The 16,700-nt window shown below is 38.5% G+C and overlaps 1 protein-coding gene across 1 annotated transcript in view; it reads right to left on the bottom strand.

Moving 5' to 3' along the window:
* The window catches only part of LOC109925263 (disintegrin and metalloproteinase domain-containing protein 11-like), a 157,389-nt gene that overhangs the window by 77,066 nt on the left and 63,623 nt on the right, over positions 1-16,700 (bottom strand). The window contains 4 exon segments of the mRNA XM_048614398.1: positions 2,691-2,857; positions 7,515-7,586; positions 8,765-8,839; positions 11,478-11,548. Coding sequence (XP_048470355.1) covers positions 2,691-2,857; positions 7,515-7,586; positions 8,765-8,839; positions 11,478-11,548 — 385 coding nt within the window.

Below are 16,700 nucleotides of genomic sequence, written 5' to 3'. Positions count from 1 at the left end.
CCCCCCACATTATACCACCATCACTAAGTACCCCTCTAAGTCAGACACCATGCTACCAAAATCTTGGAACTTGTGCCTTAACAGAACAGTGGGTTTACCTACACTGCAGCACTCCATCTAACCATCATCTGCTCAAGGACAATTAGGAACAGGTAACAAATGCTGGCCGTGCTTGTAATGTTCAGATCCCATGCACAAATAAATTAAGAATTCCTCTCAGGTTAGTCAATGTCAGCACTTGAAAATGCATCTTTAAAAAGTTTATCTCCAACTTGTCATGTGGGGATGAACAGCAGATAGAATCATAGACTCCCTCCAGTGTGGAAACAGGCCATTCGGTCCTTCAAGTCCACACTGATTCTCTGAACAGTATCCCACCCAGACTCACGCCCTACCCTATAACTCTGTATTTCCCATGGCTAATTCACCTAACTTGCACACTGTGGGCAATTTAGCACAGCCAATCCAACTAACCTGCACATCTTTGGACCGTGGGAGGAAACCAATGCACCCGGAGGAAACACACACAGACTCAGGGAGAACGTGCAAACTCCACACATACAGCTACCCCGAGGCTGGAACTGAACCTAGATCCCTGGCGCTGTGAGGCAGCAGTGCTAACCACTGTGCCACCATGCCGAGATCCTTTCATCCTAACAGGTCAGCGCACAGAAGACTCAGCTTTGATAACCAATTTAACCAGATTTCAATTGACTGCCAAATGTTCTTCAGATTTGTGCTTATCTATAGCAATAATGAAATTTTCTAAGTAGTAGTTCACAGGAATGCATGACTGTTTTGATTAATATTCACAACAGTCTTTGCCCACTGTGATTATTAGTGCTGTGAAAGAAGAGGCAGAACAGTAGAAGCCAGGAAGCAGTGTGTGACCGACTGTTAAGCAGAGCTTCTGTTTCTTTTAAAGCTCTGTTATAATTAGCTAATGCATTGGCATCTTTGAACTCTCTTCTTTCCGGATACGAATTGTAGGCCATTAAGTAGGCTCCCTTATATGTAATGCAGTTTCAAAGGAAACATAGCTTTTATGATTAATCAAAGTGCTATAATGCAGATCCATCTCACATAGCATCACTAGAAATTAATCAGATGGAAGGCAGACTGCAGTAGTGTATTCTATTTCTTACTGATCTTTGGAGGTAAAGATGACCACATTCATATCTGGCATTGCAAGATTTTGATAATACAATTAATAATATAAGGTTCTATGTTAGTTTAATGTAATAGTTTCTGAAATGTCTTAGCTTTTTTTATAAACACAGTTTAGTTTGAGTATCTGCTAGGGAGACAATTGACAGTTAAGGCAATTGCTTTTGAAATATTGGTCTCGCTGGCCTAAATTGGTTTAAAGATGCCAAACAGTCTGGCAACAAGCAATTTTCCTGCTTGATTGCTATAGGTGTGAGGCCTGTTTATCAGCTTTAAAGAAATAAGTAAAAAATTGAACCCAACAGCTGAAACGGAGTATGACACCTTGTTTTTTTATACAGTTTACTGACTGTCATGATCTCTCCAATGTGTGTGTAGGACAAAACATCTATGTATAACTTAAGAGGACATCCTGATATTCTGTTAGGAACTTGTTCTTAATTGCCTTAGAGTATTTATGGGAATGTTTTGGTGAAGTACTAATAATAATTGGTATTATTGATACCAATAATTGCACAACTGCTCAGCATTTGTTCACACAATGAAACGTAACTTCTGAGGTCTAAGATAATAGAATCTGACATTAATTTAGACTACATGACTATAGTTAATCAGACTATAGTTAATCTGACATTAACTTAGACTACATGACTATAGTTCCAGAGGTCAGGTGACACCTGGTCACGTTGACCTGAAGTTAATGAAAGGACAGAATTCAGACTATTTCCTATGAATGGATGAGAAAATCTTCAATCTTTAAGGATAAGGATCGGAAACTCAGAATATTTGCTGACACTGTTTACCGTGGCTTTTGCTGGCAGCATTCAAATAATGCTGGGCCTTGGACGACAATGAATTCTCATTTTGTCTCATTTCTTTTTATAACTATTTATAAAATTCTGCTTTATAAATGCTATTGGATTCATAAATCTGATTACTCATATCTCGTTATGTCAGGCACAGCTGACAACCCCCATTCTTACAAATAGAGAGTTTGGAATATAGAGATTTAAAATAAAAGGATTTTATGCTTCAAAACCCTAAAGTCTTAGCGTATATTTGTTAGGATTCCAGCTGGCATATACTGAATGCTAAGGCTGATCGACTCCCAGAGGTTTGTACTGTAAATACAATAGGATAGCGCAGAAGATGTGCTCTACATTGACTTCAGTAAGATTTTTGATAAGGTCCCTCATAGAAGGCTGGTCAAAAAGGTAAAACTCTATGGGATCCAAGACAAAGTAAACTTTGGACATAATGTGCAGAAATAGTTACCATGGTGATGAAGTGCAAGTTAGTCCAAATGCTACCCAATTGGAAGTAAAGCAAGCAAGACCGATAGTGTCAAATAGCGGTAATTCTTCAAAGTTTAACAAACAAGATGATTTTTCTTTTGTTAACAGAAGAGATACTTCAAAAAGATATACCAAATTTCAAAAATACATTCAATGTAAGAACTTTGTAATGTACTTCCTTTTTTCTTTACAAAATTATGTAAACCTACAAAACCTGAGAAGTCTTACGAAAGCATGTGAAAGGCGTCACTGTTTTCTCTGACAGAGTTTCTTCGGTACTTCATGAAATCTCTGAGCGTCACCAGTGGATTTTCATTGATATTTATTTTGTCTCCAGATGCCCAAGTTTCCATAGCAACCAGCACAACCCGTGTATTCAATTGTTCTTTGTAAATCTAAAGCACAAAATGAAAGAATCACAAACAAAATACCTCAGCTATCAGACATGAATCTCCTGTTAGAAATACGTTTTGAATGAATGATTAATGCTCATGTGTACCTCCAGTTATTGGCCACAGTTTGGAGGGGCTATGGTATCTGAGAGGTGGACCAAGGCTTTTAACATAACTTCTTTCTTTAATATGGTTCAGTCGGAACACTTCTCTCTCAGGATAAATATTAGCAACATGTTAAACCCGTGCTTGCTGAAGCAGATTTTCCTCTCTATTTTTTCATGATGGTATAAATATGGACCATTAATTCTTAAATCTCATTGACTAACTTGAAATCCTTGGACTTTGGTTTGAAACAAAAGAAAGAGTTAAAAAGAGCTAGGGCACTTGACCTGACCAGAGTCCAGCTTATAAAAATTTACATAGAAATATCTAAACAGCATGGCTGAGGCTGTCTACCACCACATTGAAAAGGCATTCCAAGAGTTAGTACTTGGATATTAAAATTCATCACCTGGAACGTATAGCTCACAGGGTAACCTTCAAATGGGTCTGGGGATGAGGCTTCTGTACTACAGATACAGCTGGAACAAAGACCATCCTCCGATACCCATTACGCAAAGGGAAAGATTAAAACCATCCATTTGTGCCAAAGGTTAACTGGGGAAAGTGGAATGTCACAGCTCATTGTTAAAAATGGATTGCCCCCATTGTGAGTGAACAGCCAGTGTTCACACATCAAAATGCCTTCCTGTGAGGAGCCATTGTAGGATGTTTTGTCTCTCTCTCTCACTCACACACATCCGCTGCTACAAGTCCAAATATATCACAGGGATAGAAATTTGAAGATCAATGGAACTTCAAGTGCCGTTGCATACACTCTAGGAAAAGAAATGATTGCAGTACAAAGAGATTGTTTTGAGAACAACCAGCTCAGCCACAATGGAAATTTGAAGATCAAAATTGAAAATTAATTTACATTTTTTTGCAGAATTCAAGATGGGTTTTACATTTCTAATAAAGTTTATACTTCTGACCAAGTGAGTTTAGAATAGAACAAACTCTTGCTTTTTGATTTAAGGTATCTGTCTGGCTTTGTCCTTCACAGCTTCACATAGGGTCAAATATAAACTGGATTGAAAAAAGCACATGTAAAAATAAATCAATACTCTGTCATACCTACGCCAGGAGTGAAGAGAGAGGAATTTATTCACTTCATTGGACCTGGCTGTAAGAATTTATAAATTTTAGCCATCTCACCCATTGTTTTAAGTTCACTCAGTCACACACCTTTCATCACCTGATGAGACTTTTTGCAATGGCTCTGACATGAAGATATACAAATCTGCGTCATCAGTATCACTCACATTCCATGGACAAATTAAAACAAAAGCAGCCTCAGCACCTCATTTAAACCTTCCTTGCTTTTGGCACCTTTACTGGCAAAGTGCCAAGACTTGAACAACTCACTAAAAAAGAAACTGGAGTATGTACTCCTGCTTACACTGTGATTTTCTACAGTGGGTATCCAATCACAGCATCACTTTCAGAAGTTTATCTGATCCTACTGTCCTCTCTGGAGTCAAGACAGAGTTTAGTCCTTTAAAATCTTAACATTAAGAATTAAAAATAAGGAAACGGAGGTGAATCTGGTATTTTGCCTCAGATTTCACTACAGAGAATGCAAATAATGTTCCAGTAGCAACAATAAATCAGGAAATGGAAGGGATGCAGAAACGCAGTAACATCAGCAAAGAAACGGTACTGAGTAAACTGTTAGTGCTATAGACTGACAAATGGCTGCGTTCTGATGGATCTCATCCTATAGCCTTAAGAGAAAAGTGGTTAGTGAGATAGTTGATTCAGAGCTAATCCCACTGGTTTGAAAGACAGAAAATGTAACTTTTTTTGCAAAAAAAGTGTGAAAGGTGGAAAGCAAGAATCTACAGGCCGGTTAGCTTAACATCTGGGAAAGGCTACCACTAAAGAGGTTATAGCAGGCAGTTAAATAGTTTCAAGGTAATCAGGTAGCATCGACACGGTTTTGTGAAAGGGAAATCATATTTGGCCAATTGATTGGATTTATTTGAAGCAGTAACACATGTTGGGATATACTATGCTTAGATTTCCAGAAGGCATTTGATGAGGTACCGCATCAAAGGTTATTGCGGAAAATGAAAGGGCATGATGCAGGGGATGACATATGGCATGCATAGAAGGGTGGCTGGCTACAGGAAGTAGGTATAAATGAGTCTTTTTCAGGTTGGCACCATGTAAGTGGTGTTGTGTCACTGGAATCGGTGCTCAGACTCAACTGTACAAACTATACAAATGATTTAGATGAAGTAACAGAAAAATGAGCTTGCGCAATTTGGTGACAATGTAAAGACAGGTAAGTTGTGAAAAGGACATAACAATCCTGCCAAAGGGATATGGGGATCAGTTAGCTGGACAGCTGGATTGTAATGCCTTGTAGTGCCAATAATGTTGATTCAATTCCTGCACTGCCTGAGGTTATCACGAAGGTCTCTTCTTCCTAACCTCTCTGCTCGCCTGAGGCATGGTGACCCTCAGGTTAAACTACCTGGCGTCATTTCTGTTTCATGAGAGAGCAGCCTCATGGTCCAGTGCCTACTGTATAGGTAGGATAGGTGAGTGGGCAAAGATGTGGCAAGCAGAGTACAACGTGAGTGGATTTGTTGGTCACAAATTCTCTGTTTCAGCAGGAAGAATAACAAAATGTCCAAATGGTGAGAGATCATAGAGTGTTGAGTTGCAGAAGGATCTCTGTGCCCTGTACTGGAATCACAATAAGTTAGTCTGCAGGTACAGCAAGTAATTAAGAAAAGGTAATAGAAGGGGAATCTAATACAAAAGTAGCGAGACCGGGCTTCAGTTACACAGAACATTGGTGAGACGGCATCTGGAGTATTGTTCACAGTATTGGTCACCTTATTTAATCAAGGATGCAAGTGCATTGGATACAATTCAGGGAAGGTTTATCAAAGTAATACTTGGAAGAAGAGGGAGTCTTACAAAGAAAGGTTGGACAGAATAGGCTAATATCCTACGGAGTTCAGGAGAGTAAGAGGTGACCTGATTGAAACAAGTAAAACTCTGAGGGGTTTGACAAGATGTGGATGTTTCCTCTTCTGGGCGAATCTAGCACTGGGGTGACTGTTTAAATATCAGTGAAACCGAGTTGAGGTGATTTTTTTTTTCTCAGAGGGTCAACAAGTCTTCGGAACTCTCTTCCTGAAAATATGGTGGAAGGAAAATCCATTAATATCTTTAAGACAGTATAGATAAGTCTTGTTAAGCAAGGGATGGGGTGTGATTGTCAGTAAGAATTCATATTTGAGTTTACAGTAAGATAAACCAGAATCAGATTGAATGGCAGATTAGGCCCAAGAGATTGAATGGCCTCCTCATGCTCTTAATTCAAATGTTCATAAGTATTGTGTCAAAGTAAACATTCTTTACATGGGAACCTTGATATACAATCATTCTAAGCTTGATCTACCCTATGTGTTACTTATATACATACACACAGCACATTTGTAATGTGTTGCACAAATAAGCTTGAAATCAGGTGCAATAATGCTGTACAAAAACAAAGTTGTTGGAAAAGCTCAGCAGGTCTGGTAGCATCTGTGAAGGAAAAAACAGAGTTAACATTTCGGGTCCGGTGACCCTTCCTCAGAACAGGTATAATATCAGGTATAATAAGGTAAAATGTTCTGATGTTGTTGTTATTTTGAAGCAGGTTAACAGGTTCAATACTGACCAATCTTTGAAAGTGGTACTGCCTTGGGTTTAGTATCTTCTCTGAGTGGCCCATTTACCCAGGTACATTATTTTGCATGTGGTATAATTATCAGTTATCGGCATTCAGAAACCAGTGAGATAAAGTACATACAATGACTAAAAATCACTGTTTTCATCTTATCATTTTACCGAGTGTTTCTCACCTCATTACTTCACCAAGCATATGCCTATACCTTGTGTGTACAAGATTATGTGCCAAAGGACAGTGTCTATTATTAATTTTGTTTACATACTAATTAGAAATGCAATTTACTACATTTGGATTCACAATCAACTACATGTAGCCAGGGACTAATCAAATGATCTCTACTGACCAGGGAAAAGGTGATATCATATAATACCTTTGAAGGACTGGCTCACTGAGATTACAAATATACACAGGATTACTTCTGGCCAAATTAAAGGGATGTGCTGCATTTTGTCAAATTGAACACAAACAGCTCGCTGGAGGAGATCACAGATTGAGCCAATTTAAATTGGCGCTGAAAGAAACTGGCTGAAAACCTGAGTTCAAGTTTGAGTTCTGAGGGAGGGGCACCAGACCTAAAACGTTGCTGCCAGACCTGCTGAACTTTTCCAGCAACTTCTGTTTTTGTTCCTGATTTACAGCATCTGTAGTTCTTTCAGTTTTTAAAATTTGATGGCTCCACATTACCAGGCAAAGGGGTAAATCGACATAGAGGGCTCAGAAACTGTGTTTGTCTCATTCATAAGCAGATAGTTAGCAACCCTTACTACAAAGTGACCAACACAGCAACCCTGTTGCCCAATTTAAACATTGTATTTGACTATTATTACACAGGAGGACAGTGATTCATACTGAAGTACTTACAGCATCAGCAAGATTCACAACCGATTTGGCAAAATTGCTTGTAAGTGTAGCAGAATAGTGTCGCTTTGTGAACTGTTGAGCACAAAGATTGAATTTCAATGCACGTGAAATACAAGCAAAACAGACAGAATAAATCACTAAACAAGATGTGGATATTAATTAATTAACAATTCCCACTTTTTAAGAAACATTGAGACACGATTTCCAGTAAATGCTAACCATAAAAAAAAAATCAGTATTTCAGGTAATAATTCAGGAATGCCTTATTTAATGGAGAGAAAATTCTCTCTGACAAACACTGTAATTTAAATGGAACAAAAACAAGTTGCTGGAAAAGCTCAGCAGGTCTGGCAGCATTTGTGAAGAAAAAATCAGAGTTAACGTTTCAAGTCCGGTGACCCTTCCTCAGAAACCTTCCTCACTGGACCCAAAGTGTTCCTGATTTACAGCATCTGCAGTTCTTTCAGTTTTTACTGTAATTTACATGTTTTTTGTTATTTACTAATTTGTCTGCAATGTCAATCTTTACCGAGTTTCCATTCTTAAACATATCAAGGAATATTATTTTATAAGCTTTTATTTAAGATTCCTAGCTGGAATTCTGACTGATTTTGTTGTTTCATTGCAGATTTTGTATTTACCAAAATAAAAATCAGTTTTGCAGAAGCTTGGTGACGGACACTTTTCATTGCCCACAACAAAACGCTATCACATGTGCTTAGTCAAGTTGAAACTATTAGATTTAATACTAACATCTGTTACTTATGACATTCTAAAATGATTATAGTTTGAAGAGTGGATTTATTTCGAAATAATCAGATTTCAAGACCTGCATGAATTTATAAAATAATGGGATTAGCAGAGAATATCAATATAGAGTTGTCCAACACATTAGGGAGTTGGGAAATAGCCTTTGTTAATATCAATGACTGGAATCTAAATACATTTATGCAACATTCCTCTGTTTTTTTTATACATGGGTTAGTTAATGCTGTTTTTGAAATAGTGGAAATGGGTCATATGATTCCATCAAGCTGTCTGCTATTATTATCAGTTGCACTTTACATGTCATTTTGTTTTGAAACTGCCACTTTTTCAACAAAAGAAAAGGCCTAATCTATTTCCAATATCCAGAGGGCCTGATTTACACCACAACTAGGACAACTATCATCTAAAGACAGTCTGCAAATGTTGTGAAAACTGTAGCAGTATTTGACGAACCAATTTAAAATTAAACATGGTTAACGCACCAGGGTGTAGTCATTGACAACCATCAGCTCAATGTACTTGGTTTCTCTCAGAACAGTGTGAGGGCCTCGATGTACCTACAAATGGAAGAGAATCAGAAGACATTTGACATGTTAAACCCCGTCTATAACTTTATAGGATGGTAAAAGGAAACCAAGGGAATTCACCAATAGTAAGCTGCAGAGGCAGAAGTCTTCCAGCAACAGGAAGGCTGACATCACAAGGAAAGTTAAGCTCAGCTCAGCTGGGCAGCTGTGGAATGAGTGAAAACTCACTGTATTCCATCACTTACAATATTCTGACCGAATAACAAGGAGTGTTACAACTGATTAAAATATGAAACTGAAGAGGGAACTAAAGAGAAAACCATCTCTTTAAACAGTGTTAGGTTCCTGCAGGTAGGGCCTCACTGGGAACTCAGTACGATTAGGAGACAGAGTGATTATGGAAGTCAGCATTTCAAAATATCAGGTGGGGGAATGGTGGGAGAATGTCCTTGGAAATATGGAAGGCATGATATTAATATGGAATTAAATTTTTGATTTATATCTATTTGAGGAAATCCTTTGTCTGTCTGATCCTTTTCTCCATAAGGCCTCCTTCCCCCAAGGAGGCTCTTTCTTCCAAAAGGGGCCCATTTAATTGCCCCAGCAGCTCAGCTTAATGTGCTTTTCCCCCACTCACTGTTGCCACTTGCTGTTGGAGGTCCTGGACAACTGCTCGAGATACCCTGCTCAGTGCCGCTCCTTATCATCGCCATCCTGCTTCTGCAGCTTCCATCATACCTGACTTCTTATAATCTAACTGAACCTCAAATAAATTTATGTCTCCCTGGTGTTCTGGGGAAGAGAATTCCACAGATTAACAACTCAGAGAAAAAAGTCTTATCTCTGTGTTAAAAGTGAAATCTTGTATTCTAAAGTTGTGTCCCTAGTTCTTGTCTCTTCTACAATGGCAAACATTCATTCAGCTTCCAGCTTAGATTACCCCCAATATTCAAGGATAAAAACTCAAACTGTTCAACCTTTCTCCATTAGCCCCGTTTTTCCCCTCCTTTCTTCCATGGGATGTGGGCATCTCAGGCAAGGCTGGCATATGTTGTCCATCTCTAATTGCCTTTGAACTAAGTGGCTTGCTAGGCCATTGCAGAGGACACTTAGTGTCATCCACAAAGGGTCTGGAGTCATATGGAGGCTCAGGTGTAGGAGCCATGTCATTTTTGCAATAATTGATGATAGTTTAATGGTACTCCATCTGAGACTACCTTTACATACCACAGATACAAACTGAATTTAAGTTCCACCACCTGTTGTGGTAGGATTTGAACCTTCAACCCTTAAGCATTAGCCTGGCCCTCTGCATTACCATTCCAGTGACAGTACCAGAACAACAGTGTAAGCCCCTTGCTCATCCAAGATTGAGTCAAGAGAACCTTCTCCGAACTGCTTTTTATTTTTGAAATAAGGAGATTGAAATTGTACACAGAGCTCCAGATGTGGTCTCACCAATTACGAACCAGTTAAATTTCCCTAATTTTACACTTCATTCCCTTTGAAATGAACTCAAATATTCAATTTGTCTTGCTAACTACTTGCTGCACCCGCTAACCAACTTTGAGAGATTCACATACCAGGACATCCAGATCCCTCTTGTTTTCAGAGTTCTGTAAACTCCAAAACTCCCTCCATTTAAATATACTGCTGTTCTATTCTTTCTGTCAAAACGGATACATTCACAGTTTCCCACATTATATACTCCACTTGCTGAATTTCATCCACTCATTTAACTTGTATATACCCCTCTGCAGATGGCCTACCTCCTCACTCGCCACAAATAGATTGTAAACATTTGAGGTCCCAGAACTAATTCCTGTGGCATTCCATAAAAATATACTCATAAATTTGATAAGCATAATTTCTCTTTTATAAAACTCATTCAAAAAGTAGGGTGGTATCTGGATTAGCACGTGGAAGTGGAGTGGTTACAATTCCAAGTTTGATGCTTAGATTTCTGGAGAATTGCTCTAATAGTTAACCCTTAGTGGTGTAATCCCTGTTGACGGTATTACTAGATGAGATAGAGCCCCAAATAAAATCTGATTTTATAGATCCTCTTTTTTTTAAGTTTATTCAATTAACAAGGTGGTTACTCAATGAAACATAATCACAAGCCTGTAGATGTTCTCTAACAATAGAGTGAGTATACACAAACAAACCTGCAATCAGTTAGAAAGATCTTAACACAAACATTAAAACTAAGATTCCGCCATTTTCTCGACGCTATCCATTACAAAGATTCAAGCCCAGAAAAATTATACTCCTATCTCAACCCTAAGTTTTTATTCAACTGATACATTCCAGATTCTCTTCTTTGAAATGTACCGACAATTTTACAATTCCTCTCAGAGCCTCATTGTATGAGCTTTTCACAATTCCGATGGCCTACACTTCTTCAATTCTAACAACCTTAAGATTTCTAATCTAGAACTCCCATGGCTTGGAATATTTCACAAACGAGCAAAAAATCACTGCTGTTGCAGTGACTGGTCTGAATTGATATCTCTTGCCGGGACAGAAAATTAAACTTGTTTCTGAACTCAACTCTCTTCTCAACTAAACATCTGGTAATTTCTGGTGAACTGGTGTTTTCAGTTGTCACAACAGGTGAATCCAGCGCCATCTCCCAATTAACAGACTGCGAAGACGTTACAATTACCTGTCGTTTGGTTCGTGTCCTTGGGACTCCTGGAGGAGAGTTCTGTTGCATGTTGTCATCAGTAAAGCACCCTAATAGGATACACAATGAAAAAATATGTAAACGTATTGTCACTGTGTGAAACGTAGACATAACATTTCAGAACTGGATGAATTCTTCTCACAGACAATGGAAAATAAAAGAGCTAACAAACACAACTGTCTTGTTTCTGAGAGGCCCAGTACTGACTGCATTGCTGTAAGCTAGCTCCGACTGCTTTTAGTAGTAATGCTTTATATATATTGGACCAATAACTTAGTTTAGCATTTCATTGGTCTCCTTTCTTTATCTTCTTACTGCAGAGAATTTTCTCCCTTCATCTATTACTTGGTTGTCTGTTCAAAGAGAGTTTCAATATGAAAATTTTAATGGTGACGAACACTACTGTCTTCAAAGAGTTAAATGGGTCACACATTTAGGAATAATTAGAGAGCGAGATTTGGATACTTCTAAAAATATTTTCCATGATCAGAATATTTTTGTTGGGGTAAACATAACAGGAATCATTTTAACCTTGTGCGATTGTATAAAGAGGATAATAGTGATTCACCATTTTGTTTTCATTGAATGGAAGTAAAAAACAGGCCTCCTGACCTATTTTAGAATTAGCACAAAGTTAAGATCTGACCTAATGAGTGATTGGAAATGAAATGCCACCCAATCATCTTGCCACTGCTGTGTTTTGAATTTTCACTTGAATGCTGGCAGATTGGTTCACAGAGACACAGGATCGAGGAGGTCTACACTCCTCTGTTACGTGGAGGTAGAGAATATACCATTGAAGAGTTTCCACAGAAGAGGCACTGTTCCTAGTTAGCATGACAGTAGGAAGAACAACTACATTACTCTTCGGGCATAACTACTCAGACTCTTGGGATCCATACAAATACATCTGTCCCTCTCGAGGCTAGCGTACAGCTTACTGTCTCCACTGATAAACTGGAGCAGGAACATTCACACATTCAGAACCATCACCTCATACAGTGTCTCCCCCAGCTATTTTCCCCATAGTTATTATACATTTGCACATATTATCCTATCTCAATCCCCAGTTTCTGACTTCAGAATATTCCCAGAATGCACACTGTTCAGACTCAGAAGATTAGTATGTCTTCACCTTGAGGACTTTTGAACATGGTTCTGATCACTTTTGGAGGATCCTTGTCTCTGAGATATCCTTTGTGGAGGAAATCATTCATTATAGACTTTGGTGCTGGATCATTTGTTGCTCTGGAGGATTCTCAATCTTCTGAATTTCGTTTGCAGAGGAACTTGTCTCTGTGAACTGAGGTAGTAGATCCATTATATCATCTGGGGGACACTTAAACCCATGAATATCCATCATGGGAGATGGCTGCTCCATGAAACAAGCATTTTATGCTTTGTAGCAGACTAGATTTTGGACTGGACAATATCTAATGAGAAGAGGTCGTCTCTTTTTCAGAATATTCTAAATGCTCACACCAGGCAGTTCCCTCTTCTCAATGACGTCGTGAATCTGCAGACATTAAATCTCATGACATATATCACAGTTTCTTCCCCTCAGTTATTGATCAGGCTGGATATCTTCAGTTGCCCTGTGATTGTTTGACTGGTGAAGTAGATTTTTCAAACTCCCCAGCTTGTTACGAAAAGATGGCTACTCATTTGAGACTATTTCTGTTAGAGACATTGACCGTTTTAGAAGACAGAGAATTGTACATTTCCATCGGCCCTACAAAGTCTCTTGACTTCCCCAATGTTAACAATATTAAACAGCTCTATGCTAACAAAAGTAATCTCACTGGATCTTTTTCTTCTGTGGGTTCTGCTAAGAATCTAGGAAGCCCAATGGAGAATTCCACCAGTTGCTCCATGACCATTTCCATCTAGAAGCACAAGGGCAGCAGATACATGGAAACACCACCACTTGCAAGTTCCCCTCCAAGTCACTCACTATCTCGACTTAGAAATACATCACTGTTCCTTCACTGTTGCTGGGTAAAATTCCTGGAATTCCCTCCCTAAAGGCATTGTGGGTCTACCTACAGCACACAGACTGCAATGGTTCAAGGCGGCAGCTCACCACCACCTTCTCAAGGGCAACTAGGGGTGGGCAATGAATGCTGGCCAGCCAGCAATGTCCACATCCCACAAATGAACAAAGAAACAAAAAAAAACAAAAAAAAACACATTGTATTTCTGAACCAGTTGTTCTCTGGGATAGGGGCTCTCTCATGCTTCAGTTGTTTTGATAATCTGAGATCAAGAACTATGTAGGCTCAAAAGTGAAGATTTTTGATCACATACAACATACAAATCTTCAACTCTCTTATGTACGTTGCAATGTGACTTGTAGCATTCTCTTGACAGTTATTCCACTTGTGTTAGGTGGTCTCATTTCTGTAGGCTGTACCTTCTGCTTCTTCAGCTATGGTAATTAGTCTGACAAGACAGCAACACTTGCCCATGTACCAAACTTAAAATCAACAGGATGCCCATTGGCATAAATAGGTTCTGTCTATGGTGTGTGTGTCCACCAATACTTGTGGTGTGACAAAAATATAAACGGTCTGGCTGCATCTATGCAGAAAAAGCAGAGTTGGACCTAAAAAATGTTAGCTCTGCTTTTTCTCCACAAATGCTACCAGACCGTTTACGTTTTCTCCAGCAATTTCTGCTTTTGTTTCAGATTTTCAGCATCCACAGTTGTTCATTTTCTTTTAATACTTAGGGTGTTCTGAAATTGTGTCTTACTTCCGTACGTCTTCTGGAAGTAGTGTACAGATTTACAAACGTTGCATCCCTTTGTGGTAGCTGGGCATTATCAGTGCTTGAGAGGCCTGCTGTCCCACAGTGCCAACACTGCTTCTTAGCATGTGTTACTAGCTTGTGCATTGACTTGTCATGTGCCAGGTCTATTCCTTCTAAAGTAAATATCCATTCTGAGGCTTGGTTGGCCTTCTTTTGCAGGAGAGTGCATCTGACAGTTTTCCTGGTTTATACTTCCAGCAGAACTTGAATAGCTTTCCCCAAAGTTAGATAATCCTTGGACTGTAAGAAATTTGACAATGTTTCATCAAGAATTCCAACAAAATTCCATTAAATATGAATTCTGATTTCAAATATACATGTGACAATTTCTCATGAGTCCAGAAAGATAACGCATTAAATTGTCCATAGATTCCCCTAGAAGATCAACTCTTCTGTTAAATCCTCTTCTTTCAAGGGTTTTATTTCTTATATTGAAGTAATTTCCAAAAGTTTTTAGGACATCTTCAAAAAGGATCTGTGCTCTCTTCGATGTTCTGTCAATTAATAAAATCATCTGCAATTGGCTCCACTAAAAATATCTGTGCATTAACTTGCACAGCTTCAGACCTAGTATTTAATTTTGAGGCCAAGATGTGTCTTGAGAACTGTCACCTCCCCAGTGTCCAATTTTTCATTCTGTGTGGCCCTTCTCTGACCTTGCAACTTTTGTGGAAGTTTTTTCAAATTTCTTCTCAATGTTTTTCTTAATTCATATTACTGTGGTGCTGTTTTGAATCTGTATCACCTCGATACTGCTTATAATCTTTGTCAATCATATATTCTTATCTTCATCAACACTGTTTAAAATTAAATTACTATAGAACTTGCTTTACTATTTATTTGCTGGCCTTTTTAAATGCTGCATTGCAGTAATTCTATATTAAATTCTTTAAGTTTTAAATTCAATAACCAAAAGTTTTAACGTAATTTACTTTCAACTATTAAACACTTTATTGGTAATACTGTATTCCCACACCGCTAACTAGGTCTTCTCACCATTTTTAGGTATTTTCCTCCTTTTTAACAATCAAAGTGGTGACTTCCTATCTTTTCCTGGATTTTCATGATTCTTGTAAACAAGGGGGAGTTTTCCCATTTCTTCCTGGGTGAAAAGAATGTTTTCTCACCCGTCATGGCCTAAAACACTGAAGTGTTTCTTCGGCGTAATTTAAAAAAAATAAAAGTTATAAATCTTCCTGCCAAATGAACAATTCAATTATTATAACCCAGTCATTTTAAGTTTTTAATCTCTCCTGACATTTCTTCTTCTGCTCGAATCTTTCACTAGATTCATCTACATTTGCTCTTTGCGTTCTTAAATAAATTCAGAGGTTTTCCCAATTCTGCAGAGTCTGTGCAAATTCATTCTCCGGCCTTTCATTGTTTTTGTACAGCTACACGTCATAGAGCCTAATCTTGATGGAAGGGATGTTCACTGTGTGAGGGGAGAACTCATCACCACTTTACCTCCTTTTCTAGTCTTTGGATTATATTCATAATTTAGCCCCTTTCCCTTATGAATATCAAAGTTTTACTCCTGGAGCCTTCTCTTGCTTCCCATAGCACCTCCCTTGCTAAGACTGTTGAAGGTTTGTCTTTGGGGTTCTGAGCTTGCTCTGTCACTAATTTCCTAGTTGCCGTAGCCTCTCGCAGTTGGTCATAATATTTCAGCTGCTGCTGACCTGTGTTCTTAAAGTCATAATGCTCTTAAAAGTGGTAAACACATTTGTCTTAGAAATTTTATTTTCTGGATCATCCCCTCATCATGAGGGTTTCTGCAAAGAATTCTAGTCTATGCTGCTGCTCACAATGTGGTGTTGTCCTGACTGACACGATGAATGCCTTTTGAAATGTGCCGCCTTTTTCAGGACGTCATTTAGAGTGAAGGGTTGTTTTCGGTAGTTCACCGATTCGTTGTCCATAAAGTTTAGGGTCTATCTGGTGATCATTTGTAGAGGATACAGCACCATGGATATTTACAGAAAAGGCACTGTTCTTGGTCAGCAAGACAATTTATTGCATGACAGCAATAAAAGCAACCTACATTACTAGTCAGGCATAATTACTTTGATTGTCAAGAGCTGTACTGAATACATTTTCTCCCTATACAGTCTAGAGCTCATGGTTTTCACCCACAGACTGTGACATATCAATAGAAATGATGACACCCAACATAATCGGAACATAAATTCTTTCCAAACCATTACCTTATACAACATGTCCTACAGCACCATCCCAGTTCTTTCACTGCAAGTATTTTTGCTTTATCCAACTGAACCCAATGCTCTAATTTTTTAAAAAAAACTTCCTACCCCGAGTTAGTAGGAACTGCCAATGCTGGAGGATATGAGATAACAAGGTGTAGAGCTGGATGAACACAGCATGCCAAGC

Source organism: Rhincodon typus, chromosome 30 (genome assembly GCF_021869965.1).
Source record: "Rhincodon typus isolate 14 chromosome 30, sRhiTyp1.1, whole genome shotgun sequence".
Taxonomy (NCBI): domain Eukaryota; kingdom Metazoa; phylum Chordata; class Chondrichthyes; order Orectolobiformes; family Rhincodontidae; genus Rhincodon; species Rhincodon typus.
This window is presented reverse-complemented; position numbering and strand designations above follow the sequence as displayed.